General features: G+C 50.6%; 4 protein-coding genes across 4 annotated transcripts; 1 reads left to right on the top strand and 3 right to left on the bottom strand.

The window, feature by feature from the left end:
* The first annotated feature begins 4,437 nt into the window (after positions 1-4,437).
* On the top strand, positions 4,438-5,745 carry BKA67DRAFT_569047 (uncharacterized protein). Its single transcript, XM_046103071.1, has one exon. The coding sequence runs from the start codon at positions 4,578-4,580 to the stop codon at positions 5,595-5,597; it is 1,020 nt and encodes a 339-aa protein (XP_045957544.1). The 5' UTR covers positions 4,438-4,577; the 3' UTR covers positions 5,598-5,745.
* Positions 5,746-6,046: 301 nt separating this feature from the next.
* On the bottom strand, positions 6,047-7,880 carry BKA67DRAFT_569045 (uncharacterized protein). Its single transcript, XM_046103070.1, has 2 exons — positions 7,329-7,880; positions 6,047-7,214 (listed from the first exon to the last, which is right to left on the bottom strand). The coding sequence occupies exons 1-2, from the start codon at positions 7,595-7,597 to the stop codon at positions 6,110-6,112; spliced, it is 1,374 nt and encodes a 457-aa protein (XP_045957543.1). The 5' UTR covers positions 7,598-7,880; the 3' UTR covers positions 6,047-6,109.
* Positions 7,881-8,290: 410 nt separating this feature from the next.
* BKA67DRAFT_569043 (nucleotide-diphospho-sugar transferase) lies at positions 8,291-10,814 on the bottom strand. Its single transcript, XM_046103069.1, has 2 exons — positions 10,541-10,814; positions 8,291-10,475 (listed from the first exon to the last, which is right to left on the bottom strand). The coding sequence occupies exons 1-2, from the start codon at positions 10,676-10,678 to the stop codon at positions 8,436-8,438; spliced, it is 2,178 nt and encodes a 725-aa protein (XP_045957542.1). The 5' UTR covers positions 10,679-10,814; the 3' UTR covers positions 8,291-8,435.
* A 3,351-nt stretch (positions 10,815-14,165) lies between these two features.
* On the bottom strand, positions 14,166-16,492 carry BKA67DRAFT_536951 (HSF-type DNA-binding-domain-containing protein; the record flags this gene model as incomplete). The annotated part of the gene is made up of 7 exons (XM_046100238.1): positions 14,166-14,686; positions 14,749-14,944; positions 15,014-15,901; positions 15,960-16,100; positions 16,157-16,229; positions 16,274-16,275; positions 16,436-16,492. 7 exons carry the CDS (start codon positions 16,490-16,492, stop codon positions 14,166-14,168), a joined length of 1,878 nt encoding a protein of 625 aa, XP_045957541.1.
* Between the last annotated feature and the right edge of the window lie 712 nt (positions 16,493-17,204).

The following is a 17,204-nucleotide window of genomic DNA, read 5'->3' as shown; positions in this document are numbered from 1 at the left end:
AAACTTCTAGAGACGTAAGGGAGTTGCTTGGGAAATGTGCTAAGTCACTTGACATGGCGCTCGCAGAACTAGCAACAACACGTCAAGCAAACCTCGATTTGCAAGCTGAACTAGATAATCACAAGCCTGATAAACGTCAAACAGTTAGAAAAGACCCGAATAAGGTCTTTGCTAGTGTTGCAGAGATCAGACCAGCGCAAGACAAGCTGAAAAGGAAGATGCCTGAGCTACAACGCAATGAACAAGTCCCTATTGACTCGTTCCTCGAAATACAACCTTCCACGCGAAAGCGGACACGTAAATAACCTAGAGATAGTTTATTTGAATTGATTTCATGGTGTTATGGCTGGCAGTTGTTGTATCTATCTATCAGTGTGTTTGAGGAAACGTCGGTAAATCGGCGTGCAAAAGGGGGTGCGTGCGAAAGTGGGTGGGCACGGTTAGTGTATTCTCCTGCGAGATCTGCATGAGGGAGTTGGTTAGCTTTCCGAACGATGCCATTGAGAGACGTTGGTTTCTGATCAATCATAAGCGTTATGCTACAAAGTGGCTGTTCTGGAATACAATTTTTGTCTGGAATCGGTGAGGAAGTAATGGGGGAGAGCCTCTGAATTCGACAGCTTCTTAAGTGCGGTATCATATGCGGTACGGCCCAATGCCTTACGAGGCACTTGCCACAGCCACGGCCAACACGCCCGGCTTGGGTGTGGTAACACGGATATAAGCTGCAGGGCAGAAGACTCCGCTTCAAGCCTTAGATTTATGTAGAGAATTGAATAGCATCTGGTATCTGGACTAAGGCCACTTTCTCCGGTTACATCAATCCCTCAAGCCTCGGCGCTGGAATGTACCACGAATCGGCTTTTGCCTTCTTTTTAATTACATCAAAACACCAAGGTGTGCAGTTTTCCATTGCATGGCCCACCAGAATCCGCCCTTATCGAGCCAGTCTCGCAGCTTTGATCAAGGGCGGGCAGGGGTAGGAAGCTTAAGAGTTGCGTACAGTGCACTCGCCAAGAGAGGCATGGCTGGAGTCTACACGTTCTACTGAGGAAGCGAGGAGCAGGATTCGAGTAGGTGACGATAGGAGCTGCACTGATGTTGCAGGACAGGATTCCCATGACAGCATTAGAACGCCTCAGGCCAGCAGGCTCCCAGTTGTGTAACCACACGATGCGGGAAATGACCTACGCCACCCCGACTGCAGCACTTAGTTGGCTCACGTTTGCCGCTCAACTGTGTAAAGATCTTTGGGCTCCCATATCAATGCTTCTGGAGCCTTGCTATGGTGGATTCGAGTATTTGGTGATTTTCACCTCTCAAACGACAATTAGTTTGGACGAAGCGTGGAGATCTACCATAGCTTGCCAGTCCCGTTCCGAGACGAACCCACCTGAAGAGAGTCCAGCCGGAGCCGTGGAGGTATATTAGCTGCACAAAGGCTTGTCCAGGCGTAATGTATCAAGTGTAAGTGAATCGTCTGGAAATACTGCAGATAAGAGATTCGTGTTGAAGAGCACTAGTAAGACGCCGATCCAGGAAACTCCAAGCATCTTAGATTCTGAAATTAGATTACCCAAAACCGCTTCCGGAGAACAGAGCAAACGTTTAAGTGCATGCGATGTGCTGACACACATTCAAGGGTCTAGAGAAATCACGGGTATAAAGAAGTTCATAGCACTAGATAACAAACATTCACCGCTGTGCTGCGCTCCTGGCAAGTGCATGAATTAACTAACCTAGTGCGGGGCGATATCTGCCCTGCGGTGCTTTTTCTTTTTCGAGGTACAATTGAACAACACCATTTCATCATAGTGGTTGGCCGCGCTATTCTGATATGACAAGCACTTACTTTAGTACTATGCTAAGATCATAATGCTCCGTTTCCACCATTCTACTTGAGTATCAACCGAAATGTACCATTTTTATGCTGTTAAGAAAGACATATATTTATCGTGGAGACAAGCAATCGGGGGCTATCATGCTAAATCACGGAACGAAAAAAAGAATACTCCAGTATTGTAAATTATTACTTATAAGCCCTTCTTAAGCACAACATCCAAACCTCGTTACGTTATCTTAGTCCTTGCTTACGTCACACCTATTCCAGTACGACTTCGTAGTTAAGCGTGAATTTCCGAAATGGTTTACGTCAAATGTAGCTTGCCTACTAGGAGAGTAAGAAGCGAAAGATTTAGTAATAAATATTTCTATTGTTGTTGTTACCTACATTCGCTTGACAAATATATAATGACAGTTTTGGCGACAAAAGTTAAACCTAGAGTGCGACAAGATCTGCCACCACGTCGGCATTGAGATTAGGAACGCAATTCGGTCAGTATAGAGCGCAGTATTAGACTATAAGGCGGCCGAAGCCGGTGCCGGAAGGTTACTGAGATGAGTATATGTGAATCCGGAAGGCGCATCCTCGACTGATTCCGACGGCATGCAACCCCATCACGGCCTGGCACATTATTGGTGTAATTGCAAAATCCCAATCAACAGCGTGTGGTCATGATCCATGCTCATGCAGATCGATTTATACGATCACACAAAGGCATTGATCTTGTGAAAGGTACGTTAGACCTAGCAAGGCCTATGTGAGGTTCTTTGGGCCCTGCTTAGCCCGTTGATGAAAGACGCGGCAGAATTTATTGTTTGAGAGTTGAATAACAAGTGGTTAACACAAATTGGCGCACTAGTAAGTGGACTATAGTGGCCGCTACGCCAACTCTTGCGTCACTCGACTAAACAATTAATATCTCAACATGACTCGTAAACCAGTCAGATCAGAATAACAACACGTATACTTAACATCAGCGCAGATAGAAATCGCTATATCCCAGCGGCTCCAGGTATGTGAAGATGCCAACAGCTCCCTGCTTTGAACTTCACAGCCGCGCATGGAATTTTAGCGGGCAGGACTAGCAGCGTTACCGTAAGCATAGCGTATTCATCCTTTGGGACCAATCATAGCTCTACCCTTTGGGATTCATCTTAGCACAAAATTATAGTACAAAGGTTTTTAGCATGGCACAAGGCCCTTGTTCCTGATACTGACGGCCACTACTAAGCTTGTTATATTATACCTTTCTTAAATATTTACATTAAAGGGGGCACTAGTATATTTATAATCAAAAGCAAGCAAATACAGCTGATTACGAGACTAGCGACGGACACGATATAAAGAGCCATGCGGGGCGAAATGGTGCAATCAAAAACGGAGGCCGCGACCGCGACACACGAATTTCAAGAATTCTTTGTCTCGGCAACTGTTCACCGCCTTCTTCTTCTTGGTGGTTTGTCCAAGCGGTATTCCAAATCAACCTGTCCCTCCCAGTCCTGGCCGTTACACTCCGCATCCACGTATTCCTTCACCTTTTTCTTCATGTCGTCGTCGACAACGTTTGCCGTGCCGATACAAATTTCATGCCGTCCGTCGTCTAGTCTGCTGTAGTTCACAGATACTACGGGGTTGTTCAAATCCTTAAGAGTCTTCTCCAGACCGAGATAAAGTGTGTTGTCGAAAAACGTCCGGAATACTACCTCGTTGGAGCTTTCTCCTGGGAGTTGATTAGCAAGTTAGCGCCCTGCCCTATTTGCGGTGTTTTCGTGGCCTACCTGCGACGTTCCAAAGGGGTCGGGGCATTGCTGCGCGTAGATGGCTGCTTTGATTGCGATTCAATAGAGCGTGATCGCGTTGCTTCGTTATCAATGCTTGCCTATGGTTGCTTGACTAATGACGTCTGCGAGGGCTCGAGATACAACCTTAAGAGAAGATGTTAGTATAAAACAGGAGATAATACTCAAGAAGTCCAGATGGGTATTTATACATGGAGCCATAACCTTGTGTGATTCATTCCCAGGGACTTCTTTCTGTGACGGTAATCTGATGAACGAACACCAGTGGTGAATCATCCCCAGTGCCACTCAGTGATTTTTGCAAGATCGCTCTCTATTGATAGCACGACGACTTTTTAGAAGTTTTATTCAAGCCAACCCGATCTCATTGATGAAGAGATTTGATTGCTATAGCCCTTGCTGAGCGTAACGTCATGAAACAGAACTCATGGTGGCAAATTTGGGTGTATCGTCATTTGACATATGGCCACGAAACTGCGCCATGGGTTCAACCGATAGGAATTCTTTAGGTCTACTGTCATCTGGGGGGTCTTGTCAATGTCAGTTTGATCTTTCAAATAGTAAGCAGACCACCTTTCGAAGAGGACCACTTTTCTTGAGATCATTTGTGCGATTCGCTTGTGCAGAAGGATCGAAGGATCCAAAGCTTATTATTTTGTAGTGCTAGCCCCGTTGCACCGCTCGGCCCGGAGCTGAGCGGACTTAACGGTACCGAAACGGCCGGTAATTTCATAGTTTAACGAAGCTATGATGTAAACCCGGTTGCGGGCTTCCTTTCTTGCCTGCAACCACTATAAAAAGGAGTAAATTTAGCTTAATCACTGTTGATCTTGCCGGTGAAACTATCGAAACCCAAATTGCGAGACATCATCATAGCACCTAGGAAGACATCTCATAGTTCTCCATGCCCGATCACCTACAGCACAAGAATCGACATGTCACCATTTCCTGGTTCCTCACGGTCCGTGGCCAGAAGGCCCATAATTACCCTGGAGGAACATTTCCTATCCGACGCCGCCGCGGCGCTGCCCAACTCGCGTAATGAGAGCTTCAAAGGCATCCCGGGGCTGTTCGATCAGTTTACCGAACTCGGCTCCAAGCGGCTCGCTGACATGGACCGAGGCCAGGTCACTATGCAAGTGATCTCCCACGGGCCGGGCGATCTATCGCCTGTTCAATGTCGGGAATGCAACGATCAGCTCGCCGAGGCTGTGCGTACTCATCCGGGCAGGTTTGCAGGCTTCGCTGAGTTGCCGATGGACGAACCCCAAGAGGCTGCAAATGAGCTCAGGCGCACATGCTCTGGTGACATGAGCGGAGTAAAATTTGTCGGTGCATTGGTGGACAGCCACACAGAACTTGGGCTATATTACGACGGTCCTGAGTTTGACGTGCTTTGGGCCGAGGCAGTGAAATTGGACGTGCCCATCTATATCCACCCGACATGGCCATCCGACAAGCTCTTTGAGGCTTACAAGTCCCAACACATCTCCGACGAGGTGACCACGTCTATCCTTGCGTTTGGATTTGGCTGGCACAGCGACGTCGCCGTGCACGTTCTACGTCTGTATGCCTCGGGCGTGTTTGATCGGTTTCCCAAGCTCAAGATCATCATCGGGCACATGGGCGAGATGATTCCATATATGCTCCAGAGGATCCAGCGGGTTGCTTCACGGTGGGGCAAGCAGAGATCCTTCCGAGAAGTCTGGGACAACAATGTCTGGCTGACGACGAGCGGCAATTGGGCGTTAGACCCGCTCGCCTGCATTCTGCGAAACACGAAACACGACAGAATCTTGTATAGCGTTGACTATCCATTTGCAAAGAGCGCTGATGGGCTCAAATGGCTAGGGGAGTTGGAAGAGAGTGGCATGGTGAGTGCCGAGGAGCTGGAAGGCATCCGCTGGCAGAACGCTGCCACGTTATTGAGATTAGATATCGCAGACTCATCATAAAAGGCGAGCTGGAGAAACAACTCAGTTTTAGTCTCTTTACATCTTATAACATTTGCCGTCCGTATGGGGTTGGTCGTTTATGGGGCATATTCTCGGACACAATCAGCATATTAGCAATCGCAATGTAGTCGTTTGCTGTTGACATTGACAATGAGTCGCCTTGCATATCTGAGTGGGACAGGATAGACCCCAAGTCTAAAAATCCGTTTCATTCAGTGCCACGTACTACTGCGATCTCCCACGACGGCCACTCGCATAGACATGATCATAGTTCCGGTACCTTAACTCATTTCACCCATTCTACTCTGCTACACATTCGTCTTATAAATTCGCCCAGGTCTTAAGTCCACTGACTTCGGAGCTCGAGACGGCTTGTTATCATCACCGTGTCTAGATATATTGCTCTTATGCGATGAATGTCGGGTTCGAACAATGCTGATAAATACGGTAGAAGCACAAGTTTTATTTCATTTTTATTCAATAATAATTATACAATTTTAATAAGGCAGGCCTCAAGCATCATGTGTAGAGCTTGAAACGGCATATATCATAGTACCGAACTCGTCAACATCCTCCAGCCAGCGATCGACCCTGACGCGTCTCCGCGCAAGCTCCTCTCCGCCGAGCCCCGGCGGACGTGGCCAGAGCTCGTCGACACGGAGCCCGCCCCCGGGCCAATCCGCCAGGTGCATGGTATACGCCATCTCCCAGTCCCGTCGCGACCTCGCCTCCCAGAGTGCCTTGCCCGCGGGAGCCGGCAGCCCGCGCAGCTCGAAGCCGTAGAACGTCGGCAGGCCCTCCTGCGCCGATATGACGCCGTCGAGGAGGTTGGTCACGTACAGAGTCCGGCGCTTGGCCTCGGCTACGATCCACTCCTCCCATCGCGGTCGAGCGCGCCGCTGCTCCGCGGCGCAGACGAGTCCCCTGCGGCTGCTCGCGCACGCGAGATCCTGGAGGCTGATGAAATCGCGTCGCGTGGTCTGGCTCGGGATATTACCCCCGAGCCTGTAGAGCTGCACCAGGGCGTAGATGAGGTAGGACTGGAGCGCGGCGAGCGAGGCCAGGTCATCAAGGCTGTCGTGTTGTTCGTATATGCTCCTCATCTCTCTCTGCAGTACGTCGGCGGCGGCTGCCTCGCTGCCTGGCAACAACCGCTCGCAGACGCGGATCAGGCTCAGGCAGGTGGATAGCGGTGGTTCCACCGATACCGTTGCAGTCTGGGACGAATGAACGAAGGGTGGTACGGCACGGCCGCGTACCGCTATGGAAGCATACGATCCCAGTATCCGACGTATAAAAGCTTCGATGTTGGCTGGGTACTCTTTGACCTTCTGTCCGGGTACAGGTACATAAGGATTGAGCCAGCGGCTGCTCATCTCGTCGACATTGATCAGACAGAGGAGCTCGAGACCTGTGAAATCAAGTGCTTCCGGCTGCACCGCTGCACGAATGGTATTATCCAGTCGCTCATCCTGGGCGTGTCGACTAAAGCCGCCAGGCAATGCCGTGGATGAAATAGTCGCCGGACTATATGCACCAAGCGGGGTTGAAGGCGTACCAACCAAGTTGCTCTCGGCCCCAAGGTCACGGCCTGTGGTTGTGCCACCCAACGTTGCTCTGCAAGGAAGTCTACCTTAGTGGCTGCAATAAATCACGACTTTGCCAAAGAAACTCGTTCTGCCCTTGGGCCAAGAAAGAAGAAAACCAGGGGCTTCTTGTAGGAATACCCACCGGAGGAAACCTTCTCGCTCAGGGACCAGAAGGGCACACTCAACAGGAGAAGTCATACGAGGCGTGAGGATCGAGCTTCTCGCTGCCAACGCGGTGCTTCTATCGCGAGCGCCAGAGGTCGATGGCGATGTATTGTGACTGTAGGAGCATGCCAGCCCCCGCTGGGTACATCTCGTGCAACGTCCCGCTCGGCGCTCACATTTTGCCTTGGCGGTCGAGCATTGGTGGCAGGCTTTTCGCCGCGAAGACGCATATCTGCCACCTTTCATGGAGGCGCAAATTGTATCGTATTAATGTTTAGGGACGTTTTTCTCCCAAGTCTATGACTTTGCTAACTTATCCGAGTTGGGAGAATTAGTTAGGAAGCTGGCGCTCGCTGCGGGGTTGAAGCGGTGCCACCGGAATTGAAAGCGACCAAAAAGTTCGACGAACACCAGGATTAGTTGCCAAAAGACCAACACTGCAGTGGTACTGAATGACTGTGGACGTGATTTGAAAAGAATTTATTTAAAAAAGAATTTTGATAAGAAAGTTCTCTAACTATCGACTGCTAAACTAGCAGTATAATACTTATATAGTCATTCTAGTGGATGTGGCGACCTCGTAGAGCCTTTGGTCATGCTTAGGTGCACGGCTTACAGTATAATCAGCGTAGTAGCATGGCATTCTTTGCGGAGCGCGGGTTGTGGAGTAAAGAGAACAGCCAAGAATATACTCGTTTTGAGGGAGACCAATCACGCCTCAAAGTAGCGTATGTGATGTCCCAATGTGGAATCCCAGAACATTTGTTCGGGTGGCAGACCGATACTGCCAATTGAGTACAGTTTGAAATGAATCGGCCAAGAATGCCAACACGGCTAGCCCCTGGAATATTGAGGAGTCAACTAATCGTCGTCAAAATCTTTGATTTGGAGTGACCACTCCGAACAGCTGAGCAATTCACAAGAGTTGACATTGGAAAGTTTCGAGGTCAAGAATATACTTTATTCCAAAAGTAATGCTAAATTATCGCATACTGCCCGGAAAAAAACAACATTAGATAGAAGAAACTTGGGTTTTCCTCTTCCTGGAACGCCAGCGCAAATGCCAAATCTAGGAACATTTAGTTCACTCGTCATCTTCATCGCTTTCTTCTTCTTCTTCGCTGTCCTCTTCCTCGGCATCCTCAAGCCATTGCACCAGGGTCTGACACTTTTCGCGGATGCCAACCATCGGGTCGCTCTCGGATGATCTCTCGTCTGCCCACCAGGCTTGAATGGCGTCTTCATCAATGATCTCCTGCTCATACATGTTCTTGAAAAAGGCGGCGCAAAGTGTACCCGCGCTGGCAATCTCGATGACCCTCGAGGTGCTGACACATGCTTTTTGCAGGGCGACAGCAAAATCAACCTGCTCCGACCTTGACCCGTTTCCGACACCAACCTCAATGATGAACTCCTTAGCTCCATCGCGTTCGGTCAGAGTGGTTTCGGCTGCCTTATCATGCGAGAAACCACCACCGTCTGCGTTCATAAGCTCCACTGCCCTGCGCACAAACGCCGTGGCTACTGCGCGGCGTACTGACGTATCGGAGGCGTTACTTGCGAGACGAAGAGACATGAACTCTAGTTTCTCCGAGCTGAAATCGCCCCCAGACTCGCCACGAAGCACTTCGAGAAGTCCATGCACAGCTTCGGATACAAACGTGGATGCGCCTCCGGAAGAGTCATCAGAAGCAAAGGAGCTGAGACGTGATCTTGATTGGTCACCTCCGGCGGAAAGATACTGGTCATCATCCTCGTCATACTCGTCTTCCGAGGCCAAAGTCGACACATCAGACTCGTCCAGGTCGTATCCATCAAGAGAGTAGTTGAGTGACTTTTGGAGTAGGTATGGGTCGTCGTCATCCAACTCATCGAAGTCAGGGTCGTGGAACTTTGCGCCCTTGCCTTGTGGTCCAAGCAGCTCTGTATCCGATGCAACGGAGACACCCTCAGCCGAGATCGTTGAAAGTACAGATGCTTTCGGTAGTGTAATATTGTCGCTAATATTGACACCGGATGCAATCAAGCTGCCATTACCAACCTGCGAGTTCTTTCCAATGTGGGAAAATTCTGCGATGACCGAATGCTCAATCACTGCACCATCCTCGACGGTCACGTCATCCCAGAGGAAACTGTCCCGAATCTGCACATTGTTGCCGATTATGCAGTTGCGGCCAATGAAACTGCCAATGACGGCACTCTCAGATCCGATGCGGACATCTCTGCCAATGACGGCGTTACGAACACGGCTGTCCGTGCCAAAGTGTACGTCGTCTTCCCTGTAAACGTTGTCTTCCCACCGTTGATAGGAGTGGCCTTTGACGAGGTTTGTGTCTGGTGCAAATGGATACGCCCAACCTCCGAGTACATCTCGGCTGACAGCCTCAAACATGTGCAGGTTGGTGGCTCGGGCGCCGTAGCCTTCGGACACAATTTCCGTGTGGATCATTTTCCCATTGAGCTCGTAGTCCTTGAGAACTCCGTGCAGGAATTGCGCCCGGGGCAGTTCGTAGTCGAAACTCTCCGACCACTGCGCCAGAACGTCGGGGGTGCAGATGTCGATTTGGGCATCGATGAGGTCGCTTCTGATGTCGAGTTCGCGTGTCTTGAGCAAGTCCGGGTCCAGGGTCAGGTGATGGTCCGCCTGCAAGGGATCCATCTCTTCGTAATGCAGACACCGCTTTGCCCTGGGGTCAACGGCGAATATGGGAGTGATGCCCTTGACCTTTGTCTGGTGCTCGCCTTGGCCACCCTCCCTCAGAACCAGGGTCATGATGGAGTCGCGATTGGCCTCCTTCCTTGCCCGGTGGGCGGCCAGTGCGGATTCCAGCGAGATGTTGGAGACGAGGTCGCCATGTACGAGTACAAAGTCGCCTTCGATCAAGCTTCGGTTGTCGAGGTCGCGGAGGAAGTCACCGATGGATCTGGCGTCGGAAACTCGGACGAACTCGAGGTGGGAGAAGGGGCATGCCCGGGACAGGGTTGTCCACCTTGATCGCCTGATGTAACTCTCGATCTGCTCTTGGTGTGCGCCGGCGTAGATGAAGACCTCCTGCACTCCATTCATGGCAAGGAACTCGAGGGTGTACTCGATGATTGGGGTGTTGGCGAGGGGGAGTAGACACTGTCGGACACAAAGACTGTCAGCAACTGAGGTGGTCGGCGCGAAGCGTGCCAGACAAAGCTCACTCTTGGCTTCTCCAGCGAGAATGGCAGGAAGCGCGTCTGGAAGGTGTCTGCAATGATGACGGCCTGGAGAACATCCTCCCTCTTGTCCTCGGTGCCGGCTTTGGCAGGCTTCTTGCCCTTGCCGGTTTTACTGGACATGTCGCGATTGATACAGGAGCCGACAGCTGATCGATTGCGATGTGTTGGACGTCGCGGTTGTATTGTGTGGGCGTATGGGCGAAGTGAAGGGGAGCTTCCCTGACGTATTTTTTCACCTGGGCAATTAATTGTGAGTCAACGAAAAGAAGCTCGAATAAATTCGAACCCCGCAATCGCGGCGTCGGTCTTTGGCGGGGCACTCAGCAAGCCAGCACTGTGTCGTCAACCCCAAATATTGTCAACTCGCACTATCCCCTCACCTTCCGGGAGAACAGCCATTGTGCGGGAGTCATAGACAGCGATCCCGAGAAAACACCATGGGATTCCTCAGCAGCACTATGCAATTTCCACAATTCCATGTCTTCGTTCAGCCAGATTCTGGACGCTACCTGGGCTTTTCGCGGTGATCGGCATGGGAACCTCGCATGTCATCACCTGTTATTTGAACTGTGATTCAAAATCAGACTCAAGCGACTGACGCTTGCGACAGACCTCACAGCAGCACCAGCCATTGACAAGCATTGCCAACCACGACTGTGCCGTTTGCCCCCAACCAGAATTCAATCAGCACGGCCGGTCACGCGAGATGGGCATACACCATGGACCACGCCTAAGCTCTGACACGAGCAAACACAGAAGAGATCCTGACAAACACTCGCAAGTTACTGCCCCGTCACCACCTCCCACATGCATAACCCACCCCATGTGGTTTATGGATCGCTTGGTATACGTCAGGTAGACAAGCTTACGACCTTCTGGACTTTTCTCTCGAGAAATTACCGACCGTTCCAGCCCTACGCCCCATGGGCCAGGAAAGCATGTTTGATGGAAAACGGCCAAGATCCTCACGCAGGGTCTGCTATGGTATGTATGTACGTATGCATGTATGGAGTATGTAGATCAAGTATCCATCCATGAACGACTAGTAACAAGATATGAGTACGTTGTACAGAGTCTTAGTACAGAGTATTAGTACAGTAGCTTTCTGCGTTTTACATCACCCGTCCCCCAATCTCCCCTTGTTGAACCGCCCCATGTGCGTTTTAACTCGGGAATCCGGGCAGTTATCAAGTACCGAAATGTCACGATGAGAAGAGGAGGGGTGGTCTTGCGGCCCCGTCATGGATTTATTACAGCTATGCGCATTCATCGGAGTTCAACCTCAATGCCATAGACAGCTTCGCTTCTCGTGTCACCACAATCTCCCCAGGTGTCTTCCATCTAGAATTATTCCAAAACAGATTGCGCCAGCAGAATGCAAAAGCCCGCCCGCCCGACGGGCCATACCATGCAGAAAGAGAGAACTGGTGATCAAAAAGTATATGCACGTAGCTGGCTGAGAGGACCTGGACGCATGGAAGCTTTTCTAAGCCACTCAAGCGGACCGGTCTGGGCCTTCCGGATCCCTGCCGTGAGGGCCGGTCCAGACCACGACGAGCCGTCGCACGCCCAATTTTTTCTCTCTGTCTCGTTTCACTTTTTCCAGATAGATGAAATGGGAGGACAAGGACGAACCGAATGTCAAAGCAGCAACGGCGATGTTTGCGCTTTGTTTTGTTTGTTTGCTCAAGTCAGTCGGTGGCCGCAGAATCTCTTGGTGCCTCTGGACTGTAGCAAACTATGCGGTCATCAGGTTTTCATGGTTGTGGTATAAGTTAGGTAAGAAGTTCCAACAATGAGCCCGCCCCGGCATGCACGGGAGGCGGGACTATCGAAACGGTGGGCAGTTAGGCAGACAGGGCTGGGTGGATAGGAAGTTTGGCCATTTGGGAGTGAGCATCTCGGCCAGGCCAATCTATCTCTTGTTCGTTTATCGGGGGGCACTGGGCTGGGCTGTTTGGTTTCTCATTTCTGGTTGGTCTTTTTTAAGTTGCCGTAGATAGATAGCGGGCGAACCGTAAAATAAAATAGAAATAAAAATAAAAGGCAGATACACCAAAGAGAAAACCAAAAGCTGACAAGCCTTGAGAAAGCGTGCTGGGGATCACACAAATTCTTACTATACACATAGTATTGGACAAACCCAACCGAAAGCCTACATGATTTCGAAGCCAAGAGAAGAAAATGAAAGAGAAACAAAAAGAGACAAAAGTATAGAGAGCACACTAACCTAATTTGCGTTGTTCATCAAAAGAGAGAAAAGGCCACCCTCTAGACCCCTTAAGCCCACGAAGTTTACTGGGACCTCTAGCCCGTGAGACCCGGTGGACGTTAGCTTGTGGTTGGCAGCCTTTAATCGCATCCACTCGAGGGGGTCTTGCGGGCTGGCACATTTCGACATGGATCGGGTTTCTTGGGGAATTCTTGGGTTTTCTAATAAGATTGCCCAGGGTCCTGGCTATCTTGTCTTAGTTAGTAAGGTCTCGTGTGGTTGCGTTTGTTTGCTGCAGATGCGGGATGCAATGTGTGATGGATTGAGCTAGATGGAAAACAGAGATACGTACCTTACAGGTCCCTACATAAGCAGCGGATGTCCGGGTTTCGTGTGTAGCATGGTTTCATCTTGTCGCCCTCTTCTCTAGGGTTTGGCTATTCTGAAGTTTATGGTTTACACTAATATGTTTCTCAGTTGTTAGGAGCATACCATCCACTTCTTAACTTCTCATTCCCAGTGGACTATGGGACTGCTTCGACCTTTCATGTCACTTGCAGGTTCATCGGATACAGTTCTGCAAGGCAGCACTCTTGAATCCCCATGTCTTTATATGAGTCATAACGTCATGAAGTTTGCGATGGGAGTGGTTCAGTGTTGACCAAGTTGGTTGACAAGATATTTGTCCCATTTTCCCCAGGTGGTTAGGGCTATTTTCGGTTACCTGATCATGTTTTCAATGCCACTTTGGTCTACCGGATTGACATGACGTTTTCCACACGAGATAAACAGCCTATGCGGAAGTCACGATGTTTAAAAAGAAGAGGCGGCGAACCAGAACAATGCAACGAGGAAGTAGAACGGTCTGCAGCATCTAGATCAATCGATAAGCGGCGGCCTCGCCTCGTCAGTCACCATGAGCAGGAAATTTCCCCCAAAAAAATTATCTTCTCAATTCTCGCAACGATCAGCAACAAGTCGGTTGGATCGATTCCATTTTCTCATTAGCGAAACTTCGCAAGTTCTCGTCACCTTCCACTTTCAATCAACGCCCTCCGTGACGAATGTTCATTCGACTTCTCCCCCCCCCTCCCCTCTATCTTTACAACTCAGCAGTGAAAGCAAGCCCAAGGGTATTTCGTGATCTATGACGAGGCTCTGAATCGCCTGCTCAACGTCCCGCGCGAACCCCAGCAGCAAATGATGGAGATGAGCCTCCCGACTAATGCTCACCAACACAGAAAAATCAGAAAATAACCGCGAAAGACGACGCCGATAAGTCGTTTCGATAACTCCGATGACGCCGATGGAAAGACATGTTTCGCCTCATGGTGCTTTGCGATGCAGCACGTATATACATATAAAAAGGTCCGCATTAGTCGGACAACAGCTTAACTATTGATGGAACTGTCCTTGGTACCCAGGACCTGAAAGTCGTTGTCTCTTCTCGGGCGGTCCATCATTTGCCATACCGTCAGGCAATCGACCTTGGTGGTGGGTGTTCATGGCAGGGAGCATTGGGTTCGGAAATCTAGGGTGCGCTGGTCCACCAGGAGTCATGGCCATCTGTGAACCACTACCCGTCGTCAGGTAACCCTGATCCTGGTTCATGTTAGGATGATTCAGGTTGGGTGAGGCATGAGGTATGGCTGGCGAGTGCCACGAAGCACTAGTTGCTGGCGACTGGACCGGCGTTGTCTCAAATTTGCCCATTCCTCCAGACGAAGCAGCCGACATTGGCAGGCTTAGAGTCGGGTTCGAATATGGGCCAGGGGTAGGCGGTTGCCCGCCGTTGCCATACATTTGTTCCAGGAGGGCCTCAGGAGGGGGGTTCCGCATGAAGCTGGCAAGGTGTCTCTTGAGCTTCCCGATCATTCCCTCTTTGGTGAAGGGTTTCGCCAATACGTCGCGCATACCTGCGACAAATCAGTTAGTCAGTCGTTTCGGTCACAACTTGCCCGAGGCTGTTCAGACTTACCCCAATGGAAGTACATGTCAAGATCCTGCTGGTTGATGTTCGAGGTCATGGCTATGATCGGAATACGAGGATTGACCTCTCGGATCATCGCAGTGGCCGAAACACCGTCCAATTGAGGCATGACGATATCCATGAAGATCAAATCAAACCAGTTCGGGTTGCCATTGATTTTGTTGACAGCCTCCAGACCGTCACGCTGTCAATTTAAGTCAGCCTCCGGCGCCGTGAGTTGGTTGGGAGGGGGGAAGAGGGGGGGGCAACGAACAGCAACTTCTACACCACAGTCAAAGTTAGACAGAAACTTGGACCCTATCCTTGAGCAGATTTTGTCGTCCTCGACCAGCAAAATTCGCGGCTTCTTTGCACCCCACGGGGAACCGCCAGTGCCTACCGGAGGGCTCACTGACGGCATTGCGGCTACGGCGTCAGAAGCGGAACCTACACCAGCGGGCGGCATGGGTCGATTGTAAGGAATGTTTGCCATGTGCTCTGCAGCAAATGGATCGATACCAATGTCTTGTCCAACCGGATAGACCATGTGGCGAGGGTCAACAATAGGGTCATGGATGAACGTCTGTTGTATACCGGCGGATCCAGGAGGCCCCATCATGCCATTCGAACCAGCGGATTCTGGGGAGGCGCCAACTTGGCCAAACTGTACAGACATCTGGCGGAGGTCTCGTTCGGGGGTGTGATCGCCTGACACGCTGTTGAGAATCTCTCGGGCTCTTCGCAGTTCCGGTGCAGGCTCCAGAGTTCCATCGGACATGAGATTTTCGCTAGGATAAGAGGGACCAGCTTGGTTCGAGTGGTTCGAACCCGACCTCGCGTGCCGTCGAGAATGGTCGATTTTGTTCAGGTGGCTGAGAAGCTCGCCGTTGACCTGAGACTGCGCCTTGACGACTCGTTGGAGATATACGATCTCGTCCACAAACACCTTGTTCGCCTGTGCCATGTTAAAATACGACTCCTGGAGACTTTGGACCTGTTGTTGCATGGCGGCAACATTTTCGGTCAGGGCGACGATCTGAGTGTTGGAATGGAAATGTTCCTCGTTGTTTGGGGCCTTCCTTGGAGCTGGTGCTTTCCTTCGGATATTATCCAAGTTGTGTTTGGCATCACGGTTGAACTCTGGATGCTTGAACTCCCATGCCTAGAACTCATCAGCGTGCGCCTCGACGGAAAACATAACAGCCGTGGCTGCAACTCACGTTCTGGCCATATATGGACTGGCCACTCTCCTCATTCTGGCGAACTTTGTGGAAGTCATACTTGTTCAGCTGTCGCACGAAACTTGCAAAGTTGCTGTGTTTAAAATGCTTCGGAAGGATCGTCTTCGTAAACTTCTCGTTCTGTGACAACAAGTTAGTATTCAGGGGACGCATCGACGAATGGACACTGTACACACCTCGAGCACCACAAAGCTGTCGCCGCTGTCCCCCCATCGCACAACTTCGCTATATGACGGGTCCTCCAGCATCCTATAGCAAGTCGGAGGTTAGCAATGACATCTGCAGGAGCTTACAACTACAAATAGGGAGTCGCAGAGGGGGAGGAAGTTTCGGATAGTATGTACTTGTAAAGCTTGCGCACCTGCACCAGAGAGAGAAATTAGCCAGATTTTCCACCAGTGTGACTGACCTCGCCACTGCATGATACGCGCGGATTGCACTTGAGAAGAGCTTACAAAGTCGCTGGAGTTGTTGCTGCCACCGGCAGCAACCGACATATCGGGCTCAGGCATGGTGCGTGCTGTGCGTCGCATTCGGTTTTTATGCTCAGGTATGGAACCACCGCTTTTCTCGTTCCGGTGATAAGTCGATCAACGAGATGAGTGCAGGACAAATCGCTTGATTCTATAACATGTGAAGACAGCTACACTAGATCGAGGCAAGTCAGTATTGCAGAGCCACATGGTGTACCGGCTCAACTTACCCAACTTTGTCGCACATGTACCAGCCTAATACTCTCGTGCACTACCAAGTATGGAATGGGCGACTTTGTATGCCACAGATAAGGCAGTGCAGGACAATGAATGCGGTGTTGCACTTGTCGCCCGGTCAGACTCTGGTCGAAGCCGTTTCAATCGATGCAACGATCGGACAAACGGCGTTGTGATGCGGCTCAGAAGTTGCGATTGTCTGAGGGAAAAAGAGCGGTGTTCTAACGTTGCATGTCCCGAGCGCTCAATTGACGACCACGGTGCGGTATGATGCGATGCAATACGATGGCGCTTGTGTATTACGGGCGCGACCCTTTCCTCCAACAAAGAGAATCTGACAACGGGCACCTCCGAAGTGCTGGATGAGGGTCAGTGACGCTTCCGCGGGCGGGCGAGGGTTCTGCTCGTCGAGTGGAATGCGTGAGTAGTTCCAATTCGAGTTGACGTCTTTCCAAAAATCAAGTCAAATGAAATCGCCAAAAGGACGGGTAGACGGGATAGGGACTGAAAGGAT

Source organism: Truncatella angustata (genome assembly GCF_020726525.1).
Source record: "Truncatella angustata strain MPI-SDFR-AT-0073 chromosome Unknown BKA67scaffold_5, whole genome shotgun sequence".
Classification (NCBI taxonomy): Eukaryota; Fungi; Ascomycota; class Sordariomycetes; order Amphisphaeriales; family Sporocadaceae; genus Truncatella; species Truncatella angustata.
Note: the sequence above shows the minus strand (reverse complement) of the source record. Positions and strands in the feature narration are given on the sequence as shown.